The 26,010-nt window shown below is 44.8% G+C and overlaps 1 protein-coding gene across 4 annotated transcripts in view; it reads left to right on the forward strand.

Annotated features, from left to right (window-relative positions):
• The first annotated feature begins 416 nt into the window (after window positions 1–416).
• LOC147426952 (uncharacterized) overlaps window positions 417–26,010 on the forward strand; it is a 62,977-nt gene continuing 37,383 nt past the window's right edge. For 3 of the 4 annotated variants that reach the window (XR_015186209.1, XR_015186208.1, XM_086498673.1), the window contains exon 1: window positions 428–780. Coding sequence is in view for 2 of the 4 variants with exons in the window: in XM_086498673.1 (XP_086354799.1) it covers window positions 495–780 (286 nt within the window). In the remaining 2 variants the exon portion in view is untranslated. Of the gene's footprint in view, window positions 781–26,010 lie in introns of all 4 variants that reach the window. The other variant, XM_086498674.1, reaches the window with a different exon arrangement.

The raw sequence follows: 26,010 nt of genomic DNA on the forward strand, positions 1-26,010 counted from the left end.
TATGCTTGGCATGGCTTTGGCGGCAACAAAGGGAAACCTAAAAAACGGTTGGAAGATTGTGTGCTGGTAGGTGTGAGTTTTATGTTTTGTTCAATGAGGAAATCTTAGAAGTTTGAGCTATTTGTTGACATGTTTAAAATATTTTTCTCATGTTTTAGCCAAAACCTTTCCTTTTCCTCTTGCTTCTAACCTGCATCATTTGATATTCAGACAACATGCTTGTAAATTGAGATGCACTTTTCCCAAAAAAAAGGCGTCGGCAGATATCATTCCTTTATAAATATGAAAATAGAATCAAAGTAAGGAAAAATTATCTCTCAGGCTGTCCAACTAATGCACCTCCACCCACCGATTGGTATCACTCCACCTTCTCCAAGAGTGCAGCTAAAATTCTTGATTTTTTTTTTTTTTGGCCACACCTTCTCTCTCTCTCTCTCTCTCTCTCTCTCTCTCTCTCTTCCTTCTTTCAGCCCTTTCTACTTACTCGTGAGAGCATGGAGGAGAAGGAAGAATCCTTACGAAGAGCAGGAATAGACGTGACAGGCGTGGTCTTCTATGTGCTGCTGCTGCCATGGACACTCTCTGTGGTGCACTGCTTTCTGCGCGACGGACGCAGCGACCTGTGGCCCATCCTCGTGGGGCTGCTTTTCTTCCAAGCCTGCAACTACCTCATTCATGGGCGCTCCCCTTCTCTCTTTCCTCGCCTGGCCCCAACCTCTCTCGACCTCTTCACTAACACTTGCGTCTCCCTCGTCCACTCTTCCATTGTTGGCCTATCTGGTAAGCTCCTTTTTGGCCTTCTTGTCTCTCTTATATTCCTCTCTCTCTCTCTCTCTCTCTCACACACACACACACACACACACACACACACACACACACACACACACACACGTTACCTGTGTGTGTGAGTGTGTGTGTGTGTGTGTGTGTGAGAGAGAGAGAGAGAGAGAGAGAGAGAGAGAGAGAAGAAGAAGAAGAAGAAGAAGAAGAAGAAGAGAGTTTTAGCGCCGTAGGAAACTATCCCAAGAGACCTTAGAGAGAGAGAGAGAGAGAGAGAGAGAGAGAGAGAGAGATCCTTTAAAGAAAGCATAGCTGACAGATGATCAGAGGCCATCTCTTATGAACAATTTTTTTTTTTTGAAGAACAACGGAATTGATTAAGATAAATTAAAAAATACAAAATCCCCTAGGGAAGGATATGGTCTATCCTGGCCAAAAGAAAGGTGGCCTGAAGAGAAGGGGGACATCAAAGAGAGTTACCAAAAGAGAAATTTCTCAAAATAGCATGAAGTCTCTTCGGCTCATAGAAAGACAAGATTACAGGTCTCCTTCTCTGCCAACTCAAACCCTTTTGCATAACCTTGGTTTCAAATTAAGCAGCCTTTGTAACATGGCTAGAAATTTCTTTCATTACTCCCTTGAAGCTAACAGCAAGGGGAAAGGCCGATGGAGAGTAGGGAACCCCAAAAAACAACTTCATTTCTTTCTATCCAAACCTGCCACAAAGAGGCACCTCTGAGGCATGTTCAAAGAGGTACATCTGGAAAGCTACTCTCTCCAAGTAATATTGATCTCCAGGTGAGCTTTGAAGTGCCCACAACACAAGCTATTTGGAGTTCCCTTTGCAAGAGAATATTATATTTACAATTGATAAACAAGTGGGGCAAGGTCTCCTCATGGACTTTACATCTTCTACACATACCATCAGAAACTCGAATGTTTTTTGCCTTTGTCCCTGTCCAAATTTCCTGGTGCAGTATGAGCCACATCAAACAGCTGTGCTTAATGGAGAGAGGGTTGGCCCGAATACATTGAAAACTGTAACATCGTCGTTTGTTATTGAACTTTGATATAAGATGTACCAAGATCTCCTTTGCAATCACATATGTTTCTGCAAATCTGGTAAAGGGAAAAGGGAGTGCTGCTGAAACAATTCTGCAAACCAGATTGCACACTCTGTATTCAGCACAATACTAGAGCAACACATCCTTGGGAAATTTGAAATTGATGAAGTAGTGCTTTTTGGAGAGCCAGACTCCCTCCTTGTAGACCTTTTCCAACTTCTCAAACCTGCCTTGAAATATGTATGAGAGCTGCCATCCAATGGCCTTTGCATGCAAGCCAAACCAAATAGAGTCATGCATCCAAAAGGAGCTACAGTAGGTCCACTTCTTGGGAGGAATCCAGCTAGCTTTCTTTCCATTCCATGCTTTCCAGAACCTGCAGACAAGGTCAGAACCCTTGGGGGTGAAGTTAGCATTGGGAATCATCAAATATTCAAATGATAATCCATTCCATATTTTGTACTCTTTCAAGTGGAATTTTTGAATATTTCATTGCCTAGAAATGTGAAGATGAGGCTGCTCTCAAAATCCATTTTCTTGACGGCTTGCTGGCTAGGTGCTGAATGTTCAAAATGCCCAAACCTTCAAGTTCCTTGTCTCTGCAACATGTCTGCTAGGCCACTTTGGGTACTTAACTTGCAAATTCAAAGCAACGCCAACGAAATTTTCTAGCCAAGGTAAAGACCTTATTCAATTGAATAAGGTAAAGACTTTATTCAACTGGAACCGAGAAGGCATCCCACAAGCTAAAAAAACACACAAGGGAAGAAAGTAGATAGTGATTTAAAACAAAGACCCTTGCAGAGAGGTTAGGTTGGTGGTTTTGCCAGGCAAATAACTTTTTCTTGTATTTATTCAAAACCCAGTTCCACCTCTAGTTGAAAGGCACCTTAAATCCCATGGGAATCCCAAGCAATCTGACAATCTGTCTATCCACAATAGGTTTGCAGCCAGCTTGGATCGCAATGTTTGGAAAAGGTTTGTACCTTGCACTTTCCTTTTAAGGGTGAATCTGGGCCTATCCTGGATTCATCTAGGTATATTTTTTAGTCGTATAGCGGACATGCAGACTTCACATTGTGAAGTTTTCGTCTGAGTTACGATCAATTGATATCGTGCTAATTCTTTCAATCTTTTGCGGTGCGTATGCCCTATCAACTACCTCATTTTTGTGCTAATTTTTTCATTTAATGCTTCTTTTAGTGCTAGGCTTCATTGTGGCTGAGTCTGCCCTTGATCTCCAGAGTCATGATAGAAACTCAGTACGCTGAACTTTGTGTTGATGTATGCTCATGTGTGTGTGTGTGTGGTGTGTGTGTTGTGTTTGGGAGCATATGTTAGTACCTAGTTCTACACCCACTCTTGGGCACTGACGACGTTAGGGGGATGTCGTGGTATTTAGTCAATACTATGCATGATGGAGCTGATGGTACCATGGGTCTGTACCTTGCACTTTCCTTTTAAGGGTGAATCTGGGCCTATCCTGGATTCATCTAGGTATATGAACCTTAATAAATTTTATAGCTTGGTTTGAATGGTTTATCACAGAACCACTTGCTAAACAAAAGAGGTGTCATGTGACACATCCAACCCTATGTGTCCGTGGAGAAACACGACAAGGGTTCAGTTAGTCTAGTTAGTTTAGATTTAGAAGTGATCTGGTACTTTTGTGAGTCTATTCGTAGACCGTGCATGCCCAGACACTTAGTGTAGATGCATATCCTCTGGTTGCAAACAACATGATCATAAGCATTCCCATCAGATTCCATCAGAATCCTTCAGGGGAATTTTCCAGTGCATTTAGCCTATTTTACCTATTTTTGACATTTTTCACTTATTACTTTTAAGTGACTTTTGTTTGGAAGTAGGTAGGGCAAATTGAGTAAGTTTGTATATAAGCAAACCTAGGCTAGCACTAAATGGCAGAAGAGGCAACAGGAGCCAAGCTCAACAGTCAACTTCTCAAGCAAGAACTTGGTGGTCTCCCCTCCAAGCAAGAAGGACTCATCACCTAGCGTTTTTCTCATCAGGCATCATCGCCCTAGCACAACAGCCATTGGCGTTTTTGCATCAGGAGATTATCGCCCACACACTCCGAGCACCTAGCGTTTTCTGATTTCCCAGATCGCCCTCCCTTCGGACCTAGCGTTTTCAGCAGATGAAACCTCAGCCATGCAACGTTTTTCAAAAATTCAAAGAAAGGGAACGCAGACACGGAGAAGCCGAAGCAGAAAGACAAGCAGCGAACAAAGCAAGAGAAGCAGAAATGGATCGCAGACACGCAAAAGACAAAGCAGAAAGAAAAGCAATACAAGAACAAAGCGACCGACAAAACAAAGAGATGTTGCGACTTTTTTCTCAAGTACGGGCGTACTTTGCACAGAATCACGAAAAGGAGACTCTGTCCGTCTCTTCTTCTCCAAAGCAGGATACACAGGATTTGCATGATTATGCGAAGCATGATGATTTGGATGGCGATGATTTGCATAATGATTTGGATGACAATGACAAGCATGATGATTTGCATGATCAAGATGTGATTTCTCACAAGCATGATGATTTGCATGATCAAGATGTGATTTCTCACAAGCATGATGAGTTGCATGAAGATGATGTGATTGTTCACAAGGATGACGCGTTAGTGGATGCTTTTCCTAGCGAAGCTAACCTCATTGTAGATTCGATCAATCACAAAGAATCGATCTTGGTTTTCGAGTCGAAGTCCACCGATTCCCCACAAGACGATTCGATCATTCAAGAAGAACCGATCTTGGCTCTCGAACCTTGGTCCAAAGAACCATCACAGGAAGTATTATGTGTTCACATGATTGATACGTACGCATTGTTCGAGTGTTTCATTCGTGATCGTTTCTTGTATTTCAGTCAGCATCGTTATGTGATCCCTTTTCCTAGGCATGACATATTGTATGTTGAGCACGTTTCTCTCAAAGATGAGCACGAATGTATGCGGATTGTTCATGTGAAGTTGAAAAGTTTGTATGTTAGGAAGGCGCATTCCATGTCTCTTCCTTGGCATGAAACAGTTTCCGAAAGAGCACATGATTGTATGAGCACCAAGCATGGGCATTTCCATTGTGATTTGCCACAGTTGATTGATTTCGATCACACAGACAAGATTTGACCGCATTGTTTGCATGTGTTTGATGAACGGGTTGTAACTCCGTCTATATGTTCATCTACATTGCATGCACAGTCTTTAGACAAGACAATATTTTTTTCCTTCACTTTACATGGAATGGGTATGTTCATGGTTTTGTGTTGGAGATGGTTTCAGGAATTTTCAGCCATGGAGATTCTTAAAGAAGAAAGAAGCAGGACTCTAGACGAAGTTAAATCAAGAAAGGAGATTCAGAAGACTTTGAGTCGCTTTCGGCGCGGCCCAAAGAAGCAAGCGGTGCAGACCTTTATGAAGTTCAAGTACCGCACGACCCACACATCAGAGTGGGCCGGCTATGGCTGCCATTCTTACGGCATTTCTTGCTCTGCGTTGTAAATTTTGTTCCATAAACAACAGCTTCAACTCCTCCTTTGGAGTTAGTGCAATCAGTGTTGTAGATGGGGAAGGGTCAGAAAAACCTCCTGGTGTGGAAAATTCTTCTTCGCCTCTCTCATGCTCATCACTTCCAAGCGAAATATCCATTCCGCTTCGAGTGATGACCATTCTGAAGTCGTGGGTTCTTGTGGGTTCTTGGGGGTCTTGGGTTCTTAAGTTCTCGAGGAACTTGGGTTCTTGAGGGTCTTGGGTTCTGAAGTTCACGAGGAACTTGGGTTCTTGAGGTTTTCTTTCGCTTGCAAATCGCGTTGAAGAAGGATCTTCTCTTCACCCGAGTTCTACCCTTTTCTGCGGGCGCACCCCTTGGCGGCCTTGCGAACACACCAAGGTTGCTTTTTCCCACCTCACGTCGATTGGCCGGCCGCTAAGTGCACGGTCCGCTCTCAATGAGTGAAAAGATACACAAGGGGACGCTGGACAAGCCCTTCTTTCTTGGGATTCCTGTCACTCTTCAACAAAACACGATTAGGAATCGCCACGCCCAAGTAAACTTGGGTTCGTGCGATCACAAGAAGCAAAAAAATTCTTGTGGTTCTTTCCTTGAGTAATGCAGAACACTTCCAAAGCTCTGTTACCAATGTTAGGTGCAACGGAATGAATGTTGTATTTTCTCAAGATTAGTGATCTTTATTGCTCAAGGTTCCTTTTAGTTCTTAGGGAAAGAGAGAGATTTCCGTCATATAGAGTTCTGTGGTCACGAACAAAGTGAGTGGATTGTGTGTGCAAGTGAATGAGACTAAGAGAAGGAGAGAGAAGAGATACGACACCAAGGGGTTGTAAAACCCTCCTCCGAAGGCCCCACTCTCGTTGGCGAGAGTGGTCTATTCTTTGATTGCACAAAGGTGTACAATGCGTATGCAATGGACTATGCAACTTGGTCCATGCCAATGACGACGACGACGACGATCGCTGAAATCTGAGATCTTCTAATCGCTGAATTTCGGGACTGTTTCGGTGGCTGAAAATGACTGTTTGGCTGCGTTTTCTGAGGTAAATCTTGGGGGATTTGCTGCAACCAATGAGGGCTGAATCTGTTGCTCTGCTATAGGCTGAAAACGCTGCTGTCCTGATGTCGCTAAGGCTAAAAAACCAAAACGCTGGTTTTTAGGGTTTGCTGCGTTTTTAGGGTTTTCTGCATTTTTAGGGTTTCTGAAAACGCTGAAGCTTTTGAAGTCAGAAACGTTGGCCTTTCTCTTCTTGCTGGCGATCTCTGGCATGGGAGGAACGCTAGGGAGAGAGTAGTGAATTGCCGGTGATGGTGCTGCGGGGAGTGGCCTCGCCAAGGGAATGGAGAGGGTTCTTGCTGAGAAGGTGCCTGTTGAGCATGTGCTCCTGCTGCCTCTTCTGCCATTTAGTGCTAACTTGGGTTTGCTTATATAGAAACTTAGCAAAATTGCCATACCTACTTTTGTAGGAAAGTCACTTAAAAATAATAAGTGAAAATCCCAATAAATAGGAAAATAGGCTAAATGCACTGGAAAATTCACCTAACTGATGCTAATGGATTCTGATGGGAATTCCGATGGTCATGTTGTGTGCAACCGGAGGATATGCATCTATGCTAAGTGACTGGGCATGCACGGTCTACGAATAGACTCACAAAAGTGCCAGATCACTGCTAATCTAAACTGACTGTACCCTGCTGTGGTGTAGCTTGTCCACGGACACATAGGGTTGGGATGTGTCACGTGACATTACAAGACCGCCTTCAGGATGTCCTTTGGTGGTTTGTACTAGTATTTAGTGATGCCTTTTGGTCTCACAAACGCTCCTGCAACCTTCAATAGAATAACGGACATGATTTTTCAAGAGTATATGTCATTTGTGGGCATCTTTTTCGATGACATCATCGTATTCTCCAAGAATGAGGTAGAGCATTGACAACACCTCTTACAAGTATTCAGGCACTAAGGCAACATCTGCGGAGGGTGTCAAAATGGATTTGGCCAAGATTGAGACCATCAGAGATTGGCCAGAATTGAAGAATGTGCATGAGGTTCGCAGTTTTTTGGGCTTGTGTTCTTACTATCGGCGGCTCATTCGACAGTTTGCGGAGATTTCTTCTCCTCTGCATACCCAGAAATGGGTTCCTCTTAGTGGGGGACCATCTGAGATTGCAACCTTTAAGACTCTCAAGGAGAGGTTGATGATTGGCCAAGTAGTATTGGTTTTGCCTTGCTAGACTTGCAAAAGCCATTTGAGGTATACTGTGACGCCTGTGGCTGCAGTTTGGGAGCGGTCTTGATGCAGGCTGGCCTTGTTGTAGCAGCGTAAGAGAGCAAGATGTTTTCTAGACCTGAACGTGTTGCATAGATTTACGAGAATGAGCTATTGGCAGTTATCCACGCTCTTACTTAGTGGCGACACTTTCTACTTGGAGCCGATTTTATAGTGTTCACCAATCATCAGAGTTTACGATATTTCTGGTCGCAAAAACAGCCTTCGAACAAGCAGATGTAGTGGGGCAAACATCTTGTCACAATTTCATCCTTGGACAGTCCTCGATTTTGTAAGGTTTCCAGTTGGGTTTCCAAGCCTGTGGGAACAAGCCTCATAAGGCATGCAGATAGATTCAGTTAAGGATGAGTTGTGCATGGCAAATTTTGATTTATATATGTTGTAAGGTTTACAAGCATAATTATTTCTTTCACGATTGTGGCAAAGTGCCATGCCAAGGAGAACCCCTACGCTTGGATGGTCACGACCCTTCGCTCAAGAGGCGCCTCTTCGCCAAAAGCCACACTCCTTCGACGACTGGTCACATCCCTTGCGACTCTTCACCCAATGGTTGCAGCTCTTCGTCGAAAGGATGTGTCTCTATGTCTAAAGTCATGTCTCTCCACCAGGAGATGTGTCTTTTCATTTGTGTCTCTTCGTCTCCTATATAAGGAGCCCTTGTATCACACATTCAATCGCTCAAACACAGAGTCTTCTGAGTCTTGTTTTTGAGTTAAGTTCAAGTTTCTGAAGTCTTAATCATGAGTTTAAGTACTTAATTAAGGATTAGTACCTAGAATCCTTACAGTGGTATCAAAGCAAAAAAAATAAGGTTGTGAGCCTCTCACCCTCGTCGCTACACTCTACCCCGTTCGCGGAGTTGCATGGGAGCAGAAGAAAGGTGGTACACACAGCACAACACAACACAGATCACACAACACACACACCACACACAAGCATCAAAACGAGCAATGAGGTAACTTGAATTGTTTTTGTTCACTTCTAATACTCTACACATATAAAGACGAGAGAACGGGTGTGGCGCGGGCGTACCCGGAAAATCTTGTACACTGAGAAGGCACCCTTGCCCCCTCAAGGGTTGCAACATAAGGTGTGCCCCTACGCGGCACCCTTCCCCCACACACTTGAGCACATGACCACTCCGCCAGGCAAAGGAAGCATGGCATACCCCCAGAGTATGTGTTGGAGTCCGATTCGTGAACCTCTTCATCGGGATGTGTCCTTTCGGAATTGATTCGCACACTTTCCTCGTGCTAACGTCATTCGAACACATAGTACTTCCTGTAAGGGTTCTTTGGACCTAGGCTCGAGAGCCAAGATCGGTTCTTCGTGTTTGATCGAATCTTCTTGTGGGGGTTCTGTGGACCTCGACTCGAAAGCCAAGATTGGTTCTTCGTGATTGATCGAATTTGCAATGAGGTTAGCTTCACTAGAGAAAGTATCAACTATACCATCATCCTTGTGAACAATCACGTCTTGATCATACAACTCATCATACTTGTGAGAAATCACATCTTGATCATGCAAATCATCATGCTTGTCATTGGCATCCAAATCATCATGCTCATCATTATCATGCAATTCATCATGCTCATCATTATCATGCAATTCATCATACTTATCATTATCAGGCAATTCATCATGCTTATCATCATGATAATCTTGTGTGTCATGCTTTCGAGAAGTAGAGACTGAGAGAGTCTCCTTTTCCTTATTGTGTTGCATGTGTGTCTGCACTTGAGAAAAGAGTCGCAACATCTCTTTCATGTGTCAGTCGTTCATTGCTTTTCTTGCTTTGGTCTCTCGATCAAATTCTGCTTTTCTTTCTTCGGCTTCCAAGCGCGCTTGCTCGTGCTCACGCTCTATGGCTGCCATTCTTTCTTTGTGTTCTGCCTTTCTTTCTGCTTTTCGTGCTTCGCGTTCTAACTTCATGTCCATCACCATCTTGTCGAAAGCCTCCATAGGAGTTAGTGCAATCCTTTGCGTAGATGGGGAAGGGGGAGGGTCGGAAAAACCTCCTGGTGGGGAAAATTCTTCTTCGCCTCTCTCATGCTCATCACCTCCAAGCGAAGTATCCATTCTGCTTCGAGTGATGACCATTCACTGAAGTCGTGGGTTCTTGTGGTCTTGGGTTCTTAATTTCACAAGGAACTTGGGTTCTTGGGGGTCTTGAGGTTCTTGAGGGTCTTCTTTCGCTTGCAATCTGTGTTAGAGAAGGATCTTCTCTTTACCCGAGTTCTGCTCTTTCCCGCGGGCACACCCCTTGGCGGCCTTGCACTCACACCAAGGTTGCTTTTTCCCACCTCACGTCGATTGGCCGGCCGCTAAGTGCACGGTCCTCTCTCGATGAGTGAAAAGAGGCACAAGGGGAGGCTGGACAAGCCCTTCTTTCTTGGGTTTCCTGTCACTTTTCAAAAACATGATTAGGAATCGACGCGCCCAAGAGGACTTGGGTTACGTGCGACCGCAACAAGCAAAAATAAATTCTGTGGTTCTTGTGGTTCTTTCCTTGAGTGATACAGAACACTGCGAAAGCTCTGATACCAATGTAAGGTGCAACGGAATGAATGTTGAACTTTGCTCAAGATGAGTGCTCCGAACTGTGCTCAAGGTTCCTTTTACTTACGGAAGGGAGAGCCTTCCGTTCCTTTAGTGAGAGAGTGCAATGGACACAAACAAAGTGGGTGAACACTGTGAATGAAGGTGCTGAGACTGAGAGATAGAGAGAGAAGAATACGACACCAGAATGTTGTCAAACCCTCCTCCGAAGGCCCCACTCTCTATGGCGAAAGCGGTCTACTTATGATTGCACAAATCTCTACAATGCGTGTTGACGATGTCGACGACGATGAGGACGACAATGAGGGTTGAAATGTGAAAACGCTAATGGCTAAAATCTGCAAATCTTTATCTGCTGAATTCTGACTCTTATGTCGGTAACGATGTCGACGACGACGATGCGACGACGACGTGCTGAAAACGCAAATGCTGAAATCTACGTTTTCCGGGCAAACTTTGCGGGATCTGACCATGCGGCCAAGATCTGCTGCGAGGAGGTGAGATTTGCGAGGTTCGGGGATTCTATTGCGGGTACTGACTATTGAAAACTGAAAACGCTGAGTCTAATGGAGGTTCTATCGCGAAGGTATGCAAAAACACTGATGGCTTCAGGTTGAGGCAAAAACGCTAGGCTGAAAATGGTCCTGTTGCGGTGAATCTGCTAACGCTGGGGCTTCTGCTTCTTGCTATCACCAGGAATCTACAAGATCCAAAAACGCTGGCTGATCTGGTCCAAAAACACTAGGTTTATGCTGTGGAGCAAAAACGCTAGGCCTCTTGGGGGTTGTGCTGAGAAGTTGACTGTTGAGCGTATGGTCCTATTGCCTCTTCTGCCAGAAAGTGCTAGCTCTTGTTTGCTTATATATTTCATTAGCAAAATTGCCCTACCTAGTTCCCAACAAAAGTCGCTTAATAAATAAGTGAAAAATGTCAAAAATAGGTTTAATGCACTGGAAAATTCCCCTAATGGATTTTGAAAGGAATGTTTATGATCATGCTTTGTGCAACTGGAGGATATGCATCTAATCTAAGTGACTGGTCATGCAAGGTCTGCGAATAGACTCACAAAAGTGCCAGATCATCTAGACTTACTTGACTGACTGAACCCTGGTTATGCGATAGCTTGTCCACGGACACATAGGGTTGGATGTGTCACGTGACAGCTTTGGATGGGGGGAAATTGGGCACATCTCCGCGAAGTGCCCTAAAAAGGCACTGAATGAACAGGATGAAGCAGAAAAGGCAGATGAAAGCAGAACTGGTACCACATTGCGTGGGGCCCGAACCGAATCAAATGAATGAAAGTACAAAACTTTACCGCTTTTAGGGCAAAGTAAAAGATCAAGAAGCCCTCTTTTTCTTTGATGAAGGAGCCAAGGCCAACTTCTTTTCACTTGAATTGGCGGCTCGATTCGGAATTACGCCCGACAAGTTGAGGCCACAGGCAGAGGTAGTTCTAGCGGCACCATGACTGGATGTTGTCATTACCCCGATCATTGGCAAACTTCGTTTGCAATGTCAGGGGTGTTTAGGGTACGAGGATTTCTACGTAATTCCCTTGGGAGGTTGTGACGTCCTACTCGAAATCCCTTGGTACCACAAGAACAACGTAGTGGTTGACTACCGGGCCGAGAAAGCGACTTTGACAAATGAAGGGCACACATATTGTACTTGATGGAATTCAGTTTCTTTACTTTCTGGAAAGGACTGAATGATGATTGAAGGTCGAATATGTTTTGACCTCGCAAAAGAACGCCAAGATTTTCTTCACACTTATGCCGATTTCTTTTTAGAGGGCTTGCCAGGCGAGTTGCCACCAGCTCGTCCTGAGGGTCATATCATTGATCTGATACCTGGAACCACACCACCGAATCGGCCACCTTACCGTGTGAGCCGAGCCCAGAGATACACTTTTTGGGACACATTGTCTCAGCAGCAGGAGCGCAGATGGACCCAGCCGATAGAGACTATCCGTGATTGGCCCGATTTGAAGAATGTCCATGAACTTAGAAGCTTCTTGGGCTTATGTTCTTACTACCGGCGGTTCATCAGAAAGTTTGCAGAGGTTGCTTACCCCTTTGCATTTGTTGACATAGAAAGGAGTCCTTTTCTTGTGGGGACCCATAGAGGTGATTGCCTTTCAGAAATTGAAACAGAATTTGACTACAGGACCAATGTTGACCTTGTCGGATTTGCAGAAGTCATTTGAAGTATATTGTGATACTTGTGGTCGTAGTTTGGATGCGGTCTTAATGCAAGAAGGCCATGTCATTGCCTATGAGAGACGATTGTTTTCAAGGCCCGAATTGACAGTACAGATCTGAGAGAAAGAGCTTTTGGTTGTTATCCATGCTATTACTCAGTGGCGACATTACCTACTCGGAGCCGATTTTACGGTTTTCACAGATGGTTGGAGTTTACGTGTCACGTGACACATCCAATCCTGTGTGTCCGTGGACAAGCTACAGCACGACAAGGGTTCAATCAGTCCAGTCAGTCTAGATTAGAAGTGATCTGGCACTTTTGTGAGTCTATTCGTAGACCGCGCATGCCCAGTCACTTAGTGTAGATGTATATCCTCTAGTTGCACACAACATGATCATAAGCATTCCCATTAGAATCCATCAGAATCCTTCAGGGGGATTTTCCAGTGCATTTAGCCTATTTGACCTATTTTTGACATTTTTCACTTATTATTTTTAAGTGACTTTTGTTGGAAAGTAGGTAGGGCAAATTGAGTAAAGTTTGTATATAAACAAACCTAGACCAGCACTAATTGGCATAAGAGGCAGTAGGAGCCCAAGCTCAACAGACAACTTCTCAGCAAGAACCTTGGTGGCAGTTTCTCCTCCAAGCAAAGACTCTCTCTGTTACGTGACACATCCCAACCCTATGTGTCCGTGGACAAGCTACAACATGATCAGGGTTTAGTCAGTCCAGTCAGTTTAGATTAGCAGTGATCTGGCACTTTTGTGAGTCTATTCATAGACCGTGCATGCCCAGTCACTTAGCATAGATGCATATCCTCTGGTTGCACACAGCATGATCATCAGTATTCCCTTCAGAGTCCATCAGATTCAGTCAGGGGAATTTTCTAGTGCATTTAGCCTATTTTTTCTATTTTTGGTATTTTCACTTATTATTTTTAAGCGACTTTCCAAAAAAAGTAGGTAGGGCAATTTTGCTAAGTTAATATATAAGCAAACCCAAGTTAGCACTTTCTGGGAGAAGAGGCAGCAGGAGCTCCTCGCTCAGCAGAACCCGCAGGACCCCCCCCAACCTTGGCGCTACCTTCTCCAGTAGCTAGCGTTTTTGGTTCTAGTAGTGACCCTCCAAGATATGGTGTTTTGAGCAGTGCCTTGATCGCCACAGAATCCCTAAGCCTAGCGTTTTTGATCATCATCATCTCCACCCCCTAGTCCCGGCGTTTCAGCCTTTTCTTCATCGCCAGCATACCAGAAGCCCAACGTTTTTGCTAGAGCTATCAAGATCTGCCAGCGTTTGCTATTTTCAGCCATAAACGCAGCAGAAGAGGCAGCGTTTCCAGCCATCAGAATAGCAGATCAGCGTTAGTGGTTTTCAGCCCTTGCCGCATCAGAACCACAGCGTTTTCAGCATATGGGACAGCAGTAGAATCAGCCCCAGTTGGTTGCAGAAGGACCCCCATTTTCAGCCATAAAAATGCAGCCAAAACAGTCATTTTCAGCTACCGAAACAGTCCCGAAATTCAGCAGGTAGAAGATCTCAGATTTCAGCCATCAAGTTGTCGTGGTCATCACCGTCGTCGTCATCGGCATAGTCCAAGTTGCATCAGTCTATTGCATACGCATTGTACCACTTTGTGCAATCAAAAAGTAGACCACTCGCCGACGAGAGTGGGGCCTTCGGAGGAGGGTTTTACAATGTCTTTGGTGTCGTATCTCTCTTCTCTCTCTATCTCTCAGTCTCATACACTTGCACGCAAATTGTCCATTCACTTTGTTCGTAATCATAGCACTTTCCACTAAGAACGGAAGGCTCTCCTTTCCATAAGAACTAAAAGGAACCTTGAGCATAGTTCGGAGCACTCATCTTGAGCAAAGCGCAAACATTCATTCCATTGCACCTAACATTGGTATCAGAGCTTTGGCAGTGTTCTGTATCACTCAAGGAAAGAACCACAAGAACCACAAGAATTTTTTTTGCTCGTTAAGGTCGCACGAACCCAAGTTCGCTTGGGCGTGTCAATTCCTAATCGTGTTTTGTTGAAGAGTGACATGAATCCCAAGAAAGAAGGGCTTGTCTAGCCTCCCCTTGTGTCTCTTTTCACTCATTGAGAGCGGACCGTGCACTTAGCGGCCGGCCAATCGATGTGAGGTGGGAAAAAGCAACCTTGGTGTGAGCGCAAGGCCGCCAAGGGGTGCGCCCGCGGGAAAGAGTAGAACTCGGGTGAAGAGAAGATCCTTCTCGAACACGGATTGCAAGCGAAAGAAGAACCGCAAGAACCCCAAGAACCAAGACCCTCAAGAACCCAAGTTCCTCGTGAACTTAAGAACCCAAGACCCACACGAAACCACAAGAACCCACGATTGCAGAATGATCATCACTCGAAGCGGAATGGATACTTCGCTTGGAGGTGATGAGCATGAGAGAGGCGAAGAAGAATTTTCCCCACCGGGAGGTTTTTCTGACTCTTCCCCATCTACGACACCGATTGCAATAACTCCTATGGAGGCTTTCGACAAGAGGATGATGGACAAGAAGTTAGAAGACAAAGCAAGAGATGCCGAATGAGAAGCAGAAAGAAAAGCCTATGAAGAAGACATGGCAACCATAGAGCGCCAGTACCAAGAAAGAATGGCAGCCATAGCGCGTGAGAGCGAGCAAGCACGCTTGGAAGCCAAAGCAAGAGAAGCAGAATTTGATCGAGAGAACAAAGCAAGACAAGCAGAATTTGATCGCGAGAACAAAGCCCTCAGAGAAAAGAGTGACCACCACAACAAAGAGTTTTGGCGACTCTATTCTCAAGTTCAGGCACAGATGCAAGAGATTTGGGGAAAGGAGACCCTCTCAATCTCTTCTTCTCCAAAGCAGGATACATAGGATTTGCATGATTGTGTGAAGCATGATGATGATTTGATTGACCATGATAAGCATGATGATTTGCATGATCAAGATGTGATTTCTCACAAGCATGATGAGTTGCATGAAGATGATGTGATTGTTCACAAGGATGATGTGTTAGTGGATGCTTTTTCTAGCGAAGCTAACCTGGTTGTAGATTCGATCAATCACGAAGAACCGATCTTGGCTTTCGAGTCGAGGTCCAAAGAACCCCCACAGGACGATTCGATCATTCAGGAAGAACCGATCTTGGCTCTCGAGCCTAGGTCCAAAGAACCCTCACAGGAAGTATTATGTGTTCGCATGATTGATATGCACGCATTGTTCGAGTGTTTCATTCGTGATCGTTTCCTGTATTTTAGTCAGCGTCTTTATGTGATCCCTTTTCCTAGGCATGACATATTGTACGTTGAGCACGTTTCACTCATGAATGAGCACGAATGTATGCGGACTTTTCATGAAAAGCTGAAAAGTATGCATTCAAGGAAGTCACATTTCATGTCTCTTCCTTGGCACGACACAGTTGTAGAAAGAGCACATGAAAGTATGAGCACCAAGTATTGGCATTTCCATTGTGAATTGTCACATTTGATTGCTCTAGATCATACGAGAAAGATTCGATCTCATTGTTTGCGTGTATGTGGTGGACGGTTTGGCACTCCGTCTATTTGTTCATCTACATTGCATACACAGTCTTTGAGAAAGACAAGATTTTTTCCCTTCATTTTACATGGAATGGGTATGCTCATGTTTTTGTATTGGAAGTGGTTTCGGGAATTTTCAGCCACGGAGATTCTTGAAGAAGAAGGAAGCATGACTCTCGACGAAGTTGAAGCATCGAAGGAGCCTCAGAAGACTTTGTGTCGCTTTCGGCGCGGCCCAAAGAAGCAAGCGTTGCAGACCTTTATGAAGTTCAAGTACCGCACGACCCACACATCATAGTGGGCCGGTGAAGAGTCCCTTCCAGGATTCGAGATGCTATTGGCGATCTCCCTCAACGCCATACAGTTCGGTACCAGTACCTCACTTTGAAAAGGAGGGGATGTCACGTGACACATCCCAACCCTATGTGTCCGTGGACAAGCTACAACATGATTAGGGTTCAATCAGTCCAGTCAGTTTAGATTAGCAGTGATCTGGCACTTTTGTGAGTCTATTCATAGACCGTGCATGCCCAGTCAGTTAGCATAGATGCATATCCTCTGGTTGCACAGAGCATGATTATCAGTATTCCCTTCAGAGTCCATCAGATTCAGTCAGGGAAATTTTCCAGTGCATTTAGCCTATTTTTTCTATTTTTGGTATTTTCACTTATTATTTTTAAGTGACTTTCCAACAAAAGTAGGTAGGGCAATTTTGCTAAGTTAATATATAAGCAAACCCAAGTTAGCACTTTCTGGGAGAAGAGGCAGCAGGAGTTCCCCGCTCAACAGGTAACTTCTCAGCAGAACCCGCAGGACCCCTCCCAACCTTGGCGCTACCTTCTCCAGTAGCTATCGTTTTTGGTTCCAACAGTGACCCTCCAAGATCTGGCGTTTTGAGCAGTGCCTTGATTGCCATAGAATCCCTCAGCCTAGCGTTTTTGATCATCATCATCTCCACCCCCTAGTCCTCGCGTTTCAGCCTTGCCTTCATCGCCAGCATACCAGAAGCCCAGCGTTTTTGCTAGAGCTATCAAGATCTGCCAGCGTTTGCTATTTTCAGCCATAAACGCAACAGAAGAGGCAGCGTTTCCAGCCATCAGAACAGCAGATCAGCGTTAGTGGTTTTCAGCCCTTGCCGCATCAGAAATACAGCGTTTTCAGCATATGGGACAGCAGTAGAATCAGCCCCAATTGGTTGCAGAAGGACCCCCATTTTCAGCCATAAAAACGCAGCCAAAACAGTCATTTTCAGCCACCGAAACAATCCCGAAATTTAGCAGTTAGAAGATCTCATATTTCAGCCATCAAGTCGTCGTCATCATCACCGTTGTCGTCATCGGCATAGTCCAAGTTGCATCAGTCCATTGCATACGCATTGTACCACTTTGTGTAATCAAAAAGTAGACCACTCTCTCCGACGAGAGTGGGGCCTTCGGAGGAGGGTTTTACAACGTCTCTGGTGTCGTATGTCTCTTCTCTCTCTATCTCTGAGTCTCATACACTTGCACGCACATTGTCCATTCACTTTGTTCGTAATCATAGCACTTTCCACTAAGAATGGACGGCTCTCCCTTCCATAAGAACTAAAAGGAACCTTGAGCACAGTTCGGAGCACTCATCTTGAGCAAAGCGCAAACAATCATTCCACTGCATCTAACACTCTCCCCTAGCGTTTTTCATCAAGTATCATCGCCAGCAGATCCCAGCCTCTAGCGTTTTCTGGATTTGCAGCCCTAGCGTTTTGGAGCCCAGATTGCCCTCCCTTGTGCATGGCGTTTTCAGCATTAGCATCAACAAATTTCAGCAGATAAGCATCGACAGTTTCAGCCATAAAGACTAGCAAGGGCAGCGTTTTCCATAGCGTTTTCAGCCGCAGCAAAATTCAGCCATTAGCGTTTTTGGACAGCAATAGAAGGACAACAGATTTCAGCCCATTAGCGTTTTTGGACAGCAGATAAAGAGTAGCAGATTTCAGCCCTTAGATCGGTCTCGCCATCCCCGTCGTCGTCATCGATCTAGCCTAGACTTGCATCAGTCACATGCATTCAGTTTGTACCAGTTTGTGCAATCAATAGTAGACCACTCTCGCCGACGAGAGTGGGGCCTTCGGAGGAGGGTTTTACAACGTCTCTGGTGTCGTATTCTCTTCTCTCTCTATCTCTCAGTCTCATACACTTGCACGCACAATGTCCATCCACTTTGTTGTGATCATTGCACTCTCTCATTAAGAACGGAAGGCTCTCCCTTCCATAAGAACAAAAGGAACCTTGAGCAGAGTTCTGAGCACTCATCTTGAGCAAAGTTCAAACATTCATTCCGCTGCACCTAACATTGGTATCAGAGCTTTGGCAGTGTTCTGAAACCGGCCTGTACTTTTTCACACGGATATGGGATATTCCATTCGGGACGGCTACTTGATGAGGAAAACCATGTTGTGCGTCACACAACCATTGAGGGAAAAGGTTATGACTGAATGCCACTGTCCGTCTTTTACGGGTCACCGCGGCATTGCTACCACCATGAAAGGGGTAGAGCGATACTTCTTTTGGCCGAGACTCAAGAAGGATGTGGATGAGTTTGTGCGCAGTTGCTTGGTATGCCAGAAGGTCAAGTTTGACAGGCATAAAGCGCAGGGATTGTTACAGCCTTTGCCCATACCCACCCGCCCCTGGGAAAGTATTGCAATGGATTTCATTTTTGATCTCCCGAGAACACCGAGTGGTCACGATGGTATCTGGACTGTTATTGGCAGATTTAGCAAGCAAGCTCATTTCATTCCAGTGAAGAAAAACAATCAAGCCGGATCACTTAGCGAGACTGTTTGTGGCCTAGATTTTCAGATTACATGGCATGCCTGAGACGATTGTCTCTGACAGGGACCCCAGATTTACGAGTTTGTTTTGGAAGGCAATTTGGGAGAACATTGGCACGCAGTTGCAGTTCTCGTCATCTTTCCATCCGCAGACTGACGGGCAATCTGAGATTGCCAATTCAGTGGTTTTAGATTTATTGAAGACTTATATCTCGGATCAGAAGACTCAATCGGAAAAGTAACTACCTTTGGTGGAATTTGCCTACAACAACACGATACACTCTTCGACGGGGAAGACGCCATTTAAGATTATTGAAGGTGCTGGGAAGGTTCCACCCTTCCTAAGCACAAAAGATTTTTGAAGTTGATGAGTATACGCACGACTTAGACACGGCTTTTGCCAAGATGCGCGAGGCTTTGCAAAAATCTCAGGAAAGACAGAAAAAGGCAGCGGATTGCCATCGTCGCAATTTGAAATTGAAGGAGGATGATTGGGTGCTCTTATGTTTTGAGAAGGCACGCTTGAGAAAGAAAAAGGGAAAGGAGAGGCTTTTTCCAAAGCTTAGTATGAGATACTATGGATGTCATGTGACACATCCCAACCCTATGTGTCCGTGGACAAGCTACACCACAGCAGGGTTCAGTCAGTTCAGTCAAGTCTAGATTAGCAGTGATCTGGTACTTTTGTGAGTCTATTCGTAGACCGTGCATGCCCAGTCACTTAGCATAGATGCATATCCTCCGGTTGCACACAGCATGATCATCGGAATTCCCATCAGAATCCATTAGCATCAGTTAGGGGAATTTTCCAGTGCATTTAGCCTATTTTTCTATTTATTGGAATTTTCACTTATTATTTTTAAGTGACTTTCCAACAAAAGTAGGTAGGGCAATTTTGCTAAGTTAATATATAAGCAAATCCAATTTAGCACTTTCTGGCAGAAGAGGCAACAGGAGCACATGCTCAACAGGCAACTTCTCAGCAGACCCCCCCCCCCCCCCCCCCCCCCCCCCCCCCCCCAAGAGACCTAGCGTTTTTGGAGCAGATCCATCAACCTAGCGTTTTTGCATGAAGAACCAGCCCTGGCGTTTTGCACAGCAGATCAGCCCCGGCGACTACAACAGACAGCAGATCAGCCTAGCGTTTTGCCTTTGCAGACAATCGGCGTCAGATTTACAGATTTTCAGCCCTAGCGTTTTTGCATCTACTACAAACTCTAGCGTTTTGCAGATTCTCCGCGACGGAAGGTCAAAGAACATCAGCGTTTTCAGTTTTCAGCCCTTAGTACCCGCAGATCAAGTCTCGAACCTCGCAGATCTCACCTTCCTGCAGCAGTTCCTCGCCGCACGGTCAGTTTCCGCAAGGTTTACAATTTCAGCCCGGAAAACACAGATTTCAGCATCTGCGTGTTCAGCGCGTCGTCGTCGCATCGTCGTCGACATAGAGTCAGAATTCAGCAGATAGAAGATTTGCAGATTTCAGCCCATAGCGTTTTTGGACAGCACTAGAAAGATCTCAGATTTCAGCCATAAGGTCGACTTCGTCATCTCCGTCGTCGTCATCGGGATAGTCCCATTGCATCTGTCCATTGCATTCGCATTGTACACCGTTGTGCAATCAAGTAGACCACTCGCCGACGAGAGTGGGGCCTTCAAAGGAGGGTTTTACAACCTCTCGGTGTCGTATCTCTTCTCTCTCCTTCTCTCAATCTCATTCACATGCACGCACAATATCCACTCACTTTGTTCGTGATCATAACACTCTACAAGACTGAAAGCTCTCTCTTTCCCTAAGAACTAAAAGGAACCTTGAGCAATAAAGATCACTAATCTTGAGAAAAAACAACATTCATTCCGCTGCACCTAACATTGGTATCAGAGCTTTGGAAGTGTTCTGCATTACTCAAGGAAAGAACCACAAGAACCACAAGATTTTTTTTTTTTTTTTTGCTTCTTGCGATCGCACGAACCCAAGTTTACTTGGGTGTGGCGATTCCTAATCGTGTTTTGTTGAAGAGTGACAGGAATCCCGAGAAAGAAGGGCTTGTCCAGCCTCCCCTTGTGTCTCTTTTCACTCATTGAGAGCGGACCGTGCACTTAGCGGCCGGCCAATCGACGTGAGGTGGGAAAAAGCAACCTTGGTGTGAGCGCAAGGCCGCCAAGGGGTGCGCCCGCAGAAAAGAGTAGAACTCGGGTGAAGAGAAGATCCTTCTCCAACGCGATTTGCAAGCGAAAGAACACCCCAAGAACCCAAGACCCTCAAGACTCAAGAACCTCAAGAACCTCAAGAACCCAAGATTCAGGAGTCAAGGACCTCAAGAACCTCAAGACCCCCAAGAACCCAAGTTCCTCGTGGTCTTAAGAACCCAAGACCCGCAAGAACCAAGTCCCTCATGGACTTAAGAACACAAGAACCCACGATTGCAGAATGATCATCACTCGAAGCGGATTGGATACTTCTCTTGGAAGTGATGAGCATGAGAGAGACGAAGAAGAATTTTCCCAACCTGGAGGTTTTTCCGACCCTTCCCCATCTACGACAAAGATTGCACTAACTCCTATGGAGGAGTTGGACCAAGAAAGAGAAGCAGAAAGAAAAGCCTACGAAGAAGATATGGCAGCCATCGAGCGTAAGTACCAAGACAGAAGGGCAGCCATAGAAGCAGAATTTTATCGCGAGAACAAAGCACAAATGTAAGAGTTATTGCGACTCTTTTCTCAAGCTCAGGCACAGATGCAACAGAATCGGGAAAAGAAGACTCTCTCAGTCTCTTCTTCTCCACAGTATGGCACACAGGATTTGCATGATTGTGTGAAGCATGATGATGATTTGAATGATATTGCTAAGCATGATGATTTGAAGCACAATGATAAGCATGATGATTTGGATGCCAATGATTTGCATGACAATGACAAGCATGATGATTTGCATGATTAAGATGTGATTTCTCACAAGCATGATGAGCTGCATGAAGATGATGTGATTGATGATGTGTTAGTTGATGCTTTTTCTAGCGAAGCTAACCTCGTTGTAGATTCGATCAATCACCAAGAATTGATCTTGGCTTTCGAGTCGAGGTCCACAGATCCCCCACAAGAAGATTCGATAGATCCCGAAGAACCGATCTTGGCTCTCGAGCCTTGGTCCAAGGAACCATCACAGGAAGTATTATGTGTTCGCATGATTGATACGCACACATTGTTCGAGTGTTTCATTCGTGAAGGTTTCCTGTATTTTAGTCAGCATCGTTATGTGATCCCTTTTCCTAGGCATGACATATTGTATGTTGAGCACGTTTCTCTCATGGATGAGCACGAATGTATGCGGATTGTTCATGAAAAGCTGAAAAGTTTGGACGTCAGGAAGTCACATTGCATGTCTCTTCCTTGGCATGACACAGTTTCCGAAAGAGCACATGATAGTATGAGCACCAAGCATGGGCATTTTCATTGTGATTTGCCACAGTTGATTGATTTTGATCAAACAGAAAAGATTTGACCGCATTGTTTGCATGTGTTTGATGAACGGGTTGTAACTCCGTCTCTATGTTCATCTACATTGGATACACAGTCTTTAGAGAAGACAAGATTTTTTTCCTTCACTATACATGGAATGGGTATGTTCATGGTTTTGTGCTGGAGATTGTTTTAAGAATTTTCAGCCATGGAGATTCTTGAAGACGAAAGAAGCACGACTCTAGACAAAGTTGAAGCAAGACAGGAGATTCAGAAGACTTTGAGTCGCTTTCGGCGTGGCCCAAAGAAGCAAGCGTTGCAGACCTTTATGAAGTTCAAGTACCGCACGACCCACACAGTAAAGTGGGCCGGCGAAGAGTCCCTTCCAGGATTCCGGATTCTGTTGGCGATCTCCCTCGACGCCTTATAGTTCGGTACCAGTACCTGACTTTGAAAAGGAGGGGATGTCACGTGACACATCCTAACCCTGTGTGTCCGTGGACAAGCTAAACCACAGCAGGGTTCAGTCAGTTCAGTCAAGTCTAGATTAGCAGTGATCTAGCACTTTTGTGAGTCTATTCGTAGACCGTGCATGCCTAGTCACTTAGCATAGATGCATATCCTCCGGTTGCACACAGCATGATCATCGGAATTCCCATCAGAATCCATTAGCATCAGTTAGGGGAATTTTCCAGTGCATTTAGCCTATTTTTCTATTTATTGGAATTTTCACTTATTATTTTTAAGTGACTTTCCAACAAAAGTAGGTAGGGTAATTTTGCTAAGTTAATATATAAGCAAACCCAATTTAGCACTTTCTGGCAAAAGAGGCAGCAGGAGCACATGCTCAACAGGCAACTTCTCAGCAGAACCTCCCCCAAGAGACCTAGCGTTTTTGGAGCAGATCCATCAACCTAGTGTTTTTGCATGAAGAACCAGCCCTAGCGTTTTGCACAGTAGATCAGCCCCGGCGACTACAGCAGACAGCAGATCAGCCTAGCGTTTTGCCTTTGCAGACAATCGGCGTCAGATTTACAGATTTTCAGCCCTAGCGTTTTTGCATCTACTACAAACCCTAGCGTTTTGCAGATTCTCCGCGACGGAAGGTCAAAGAACATCAGCGTTTTCAGTTTTCAGCCCTTAGTACTTGCAGATCAAGTCCCGAACCTCGCAGATCTCACCTTCCTGCAGTAGCAGTTCCTCGCCGCACGGTCAGTTTCCGCAAGGTTTACAATTTCAGCCCAGAAAACGCAGATTTCAGCATCTGCGTTTTCAGCGCGTCGTCGTCGACATCGTCATCGACATAGAGTCAGAATTCAGCAGATAGAAGAATTGCAGATTTCAGCCCATAGCGTTTTTGGACAGCAGTAGAAAGATCTCAGATTTCAGCCATAAGGTCGACTTCGTCATCTCCGTCGTCGTCATCGGCACAGTCCCATTGCATCTGTCCATTGCATTCGCATTGTACACCGTTGTGCAATCAAGTAGACCACTCTCGCCAACGAGAGTGGGGCCTTCGGAGGAGGGTTTTACAACCTCTCGATGTCGTATCTCTTCTCTCTCCTTCTCTCAGTCTCATTCACTTGCACGCACAATATCCACTCACTTTGTTCGTGATCATAGCACTCTACAAGACGGAAAGCTCTCTCTTTTCCTAAAAGGAACCTTGAGCAATAAAGATCACTAATCTTGAGAAAAAACAACATTCATTCCGCTGCACCTTACAATGGACCTTTCCAGATCTCTGAAAAGATCATTGATGTCTCCTTCGGACTGAAACTGCCTGACACTTGGAGGATTCACAATGCATTTCATGTGAGTCTCTTGAAACCTTTTAAAGGTGATGTTCATGAAGATGGGGAGCAATCCGAAGTAGAATAAAAGGAGGAGATTTTTGTTCCTGAACAGATTTTGACACATAAGGACATAAAGAATAAGGGTAAAGTCAGAAGGCGGTTCTTGGTTAAATTCAAGAACTATACTGCATTGGATGTGAAATGGATGGAGGAGGAGGACGTAGCAGATACTCCTCAGGTTGTGAAACTTTACCTTGAAGCTTTTGGTTTAGCATAGTCTACTCCAAATGGAATCCAGGATTCAGCTTGGCTGTAGATCTGGTGCAGTGGGATGCACAAGCGGGGAGTTACTCTGCTCCTTTGTAAATAGATGCCTCGATTTTAGAATACTAGAGTCACTGATGTCTCTTTGAGCTTCAGGGATACTGAGAGCTGACAGTATTTTGCTGTATGACTTTATGAAATGGAATTCCGGAATATGAAACTGATTTGTTCTTGACTTGTTTTAAGTGCAGGAACTGATAGACGAAATGATTGCAACATTTTGGTCTGAATGATCTCGAATAGACATGGTTGAATAGGGGTTAGTCAATCGGCCATCTATGAGGTCCTGAGTGGATGTAGATGCGATTGCTAACTGCATTGCCGATAAATCATGCTCTAAGATCCGAATGAATGTTGAATGTCATGTGATGTGATTGTCAATTGGTACATGTGCTAGATGTGTGTTCCTAGTGCGTCGGTACTAACAATCAGTGTCTGCTAAGACAGTTTATGGCTTCTGTCTGTTTTGCAGGCGTATCGAGGGCGATTACAATGCTTTCAAGAGAGGGGTATGTCACAAAGTGATGATGTGGCTGCCCATGTGTACACACATCTTGCACAAGCTGGGAAAAATGTAGTCGCTGAAAATGTTGATGTAGCTGATTGTGCCCAATCCCGGAAATTGCAGAGCGCAAGACATGTGGCAGATTGTACGGACGTCCGCAGATTGCGGCGCTTTTTGCAAGCTGTTTCAGCGGAAGTTTTTGGGCATAGCTTTCGCATTGCTTTTTGGCTACGCACTTGCAAGAGAGAGAGAGAGAGCCCTGGTTGCTTTTGGCTACGCAAGAGGAGAGAGAACCCTTTGCTTTATTTTACGCAGTTGAGAGAGAGAGAAAGAAAACCCTTTTTGATTTATTTTTAAGGGCAGATTTTTATGGCAAGCTTTTGATTCCAGCTTTTGGGGCTCTGCTTTTGGCATCCCTTGTACTTTTAAATACATGGGCAGGGTCTCACAACTCAGAGCATCTGGACGCAGAGTCTGAGTGTGAGCGCTTGCCCGCACTCTTGTACTTTGAACACAGATTAATAAAAAAAAAAAACCGAAAGGGGCGCCAATCTTTGGGGCCAATATCTCTAGGCACGGAACTCTGTCGAGCCAATGTCGAATCAATTGTGAACTGTGAACTGTTTTGAAGTGGTTATTTGTGCTGTCGCGGTAGATTCTTGACTTGGAGTGTCCAAGTCTGTTACAATGATTTGCATGATAAAGATGTGATTGTTCACGAGCATGATGATGATAAGCATGATGATTTGCAGGAGAAAGCTGTGATTGTTCACAAGGATGATGGTTTAGTTGATGCTTTTTCTAGTGAAGCTAACCTCATTGCAGATTGGATCAATCACGAAGAACCGATCTTGGCTCTTGAGTCAAGGTCCACAGAACCCCCACAAGAAGATTCGATCAATCATGAAGAACCGATTTTGGCTCTCGAGTCGAAGTCCCAAGAACCCCCACAGGAAGTATTATGTGTTCGAATGATTAGTCAGACACATTGTTTGAGTATTTGATTCGTGATGCTTTCCTGTATTTTAGTCACCTCCTAATGTGATCCCTTTTCATAGGCATGACATATTGTACGTTGAACACGATGCACTCATAAATGAGCACGAATGTATGCGGATTACTCATGAAAAGATAAAATGTTTGCACCCAAGGAAT

Source organism: Adiantum capillus-veneris, chromosome 24 (genome assembly GCF_014529385.1).
Source record: "Adiantum capillus-veneris isolate H3 chromosome 24, ASM1452938v2, whole genome shotgun sequence".
Taxonomy (NCBI): Eukaryota; Viridiplantae; Streptophyta; class Polypodiopsida; order Polypodiales; family Pteridaceae; genus Adiantum; species Adiantum capillus-veneris.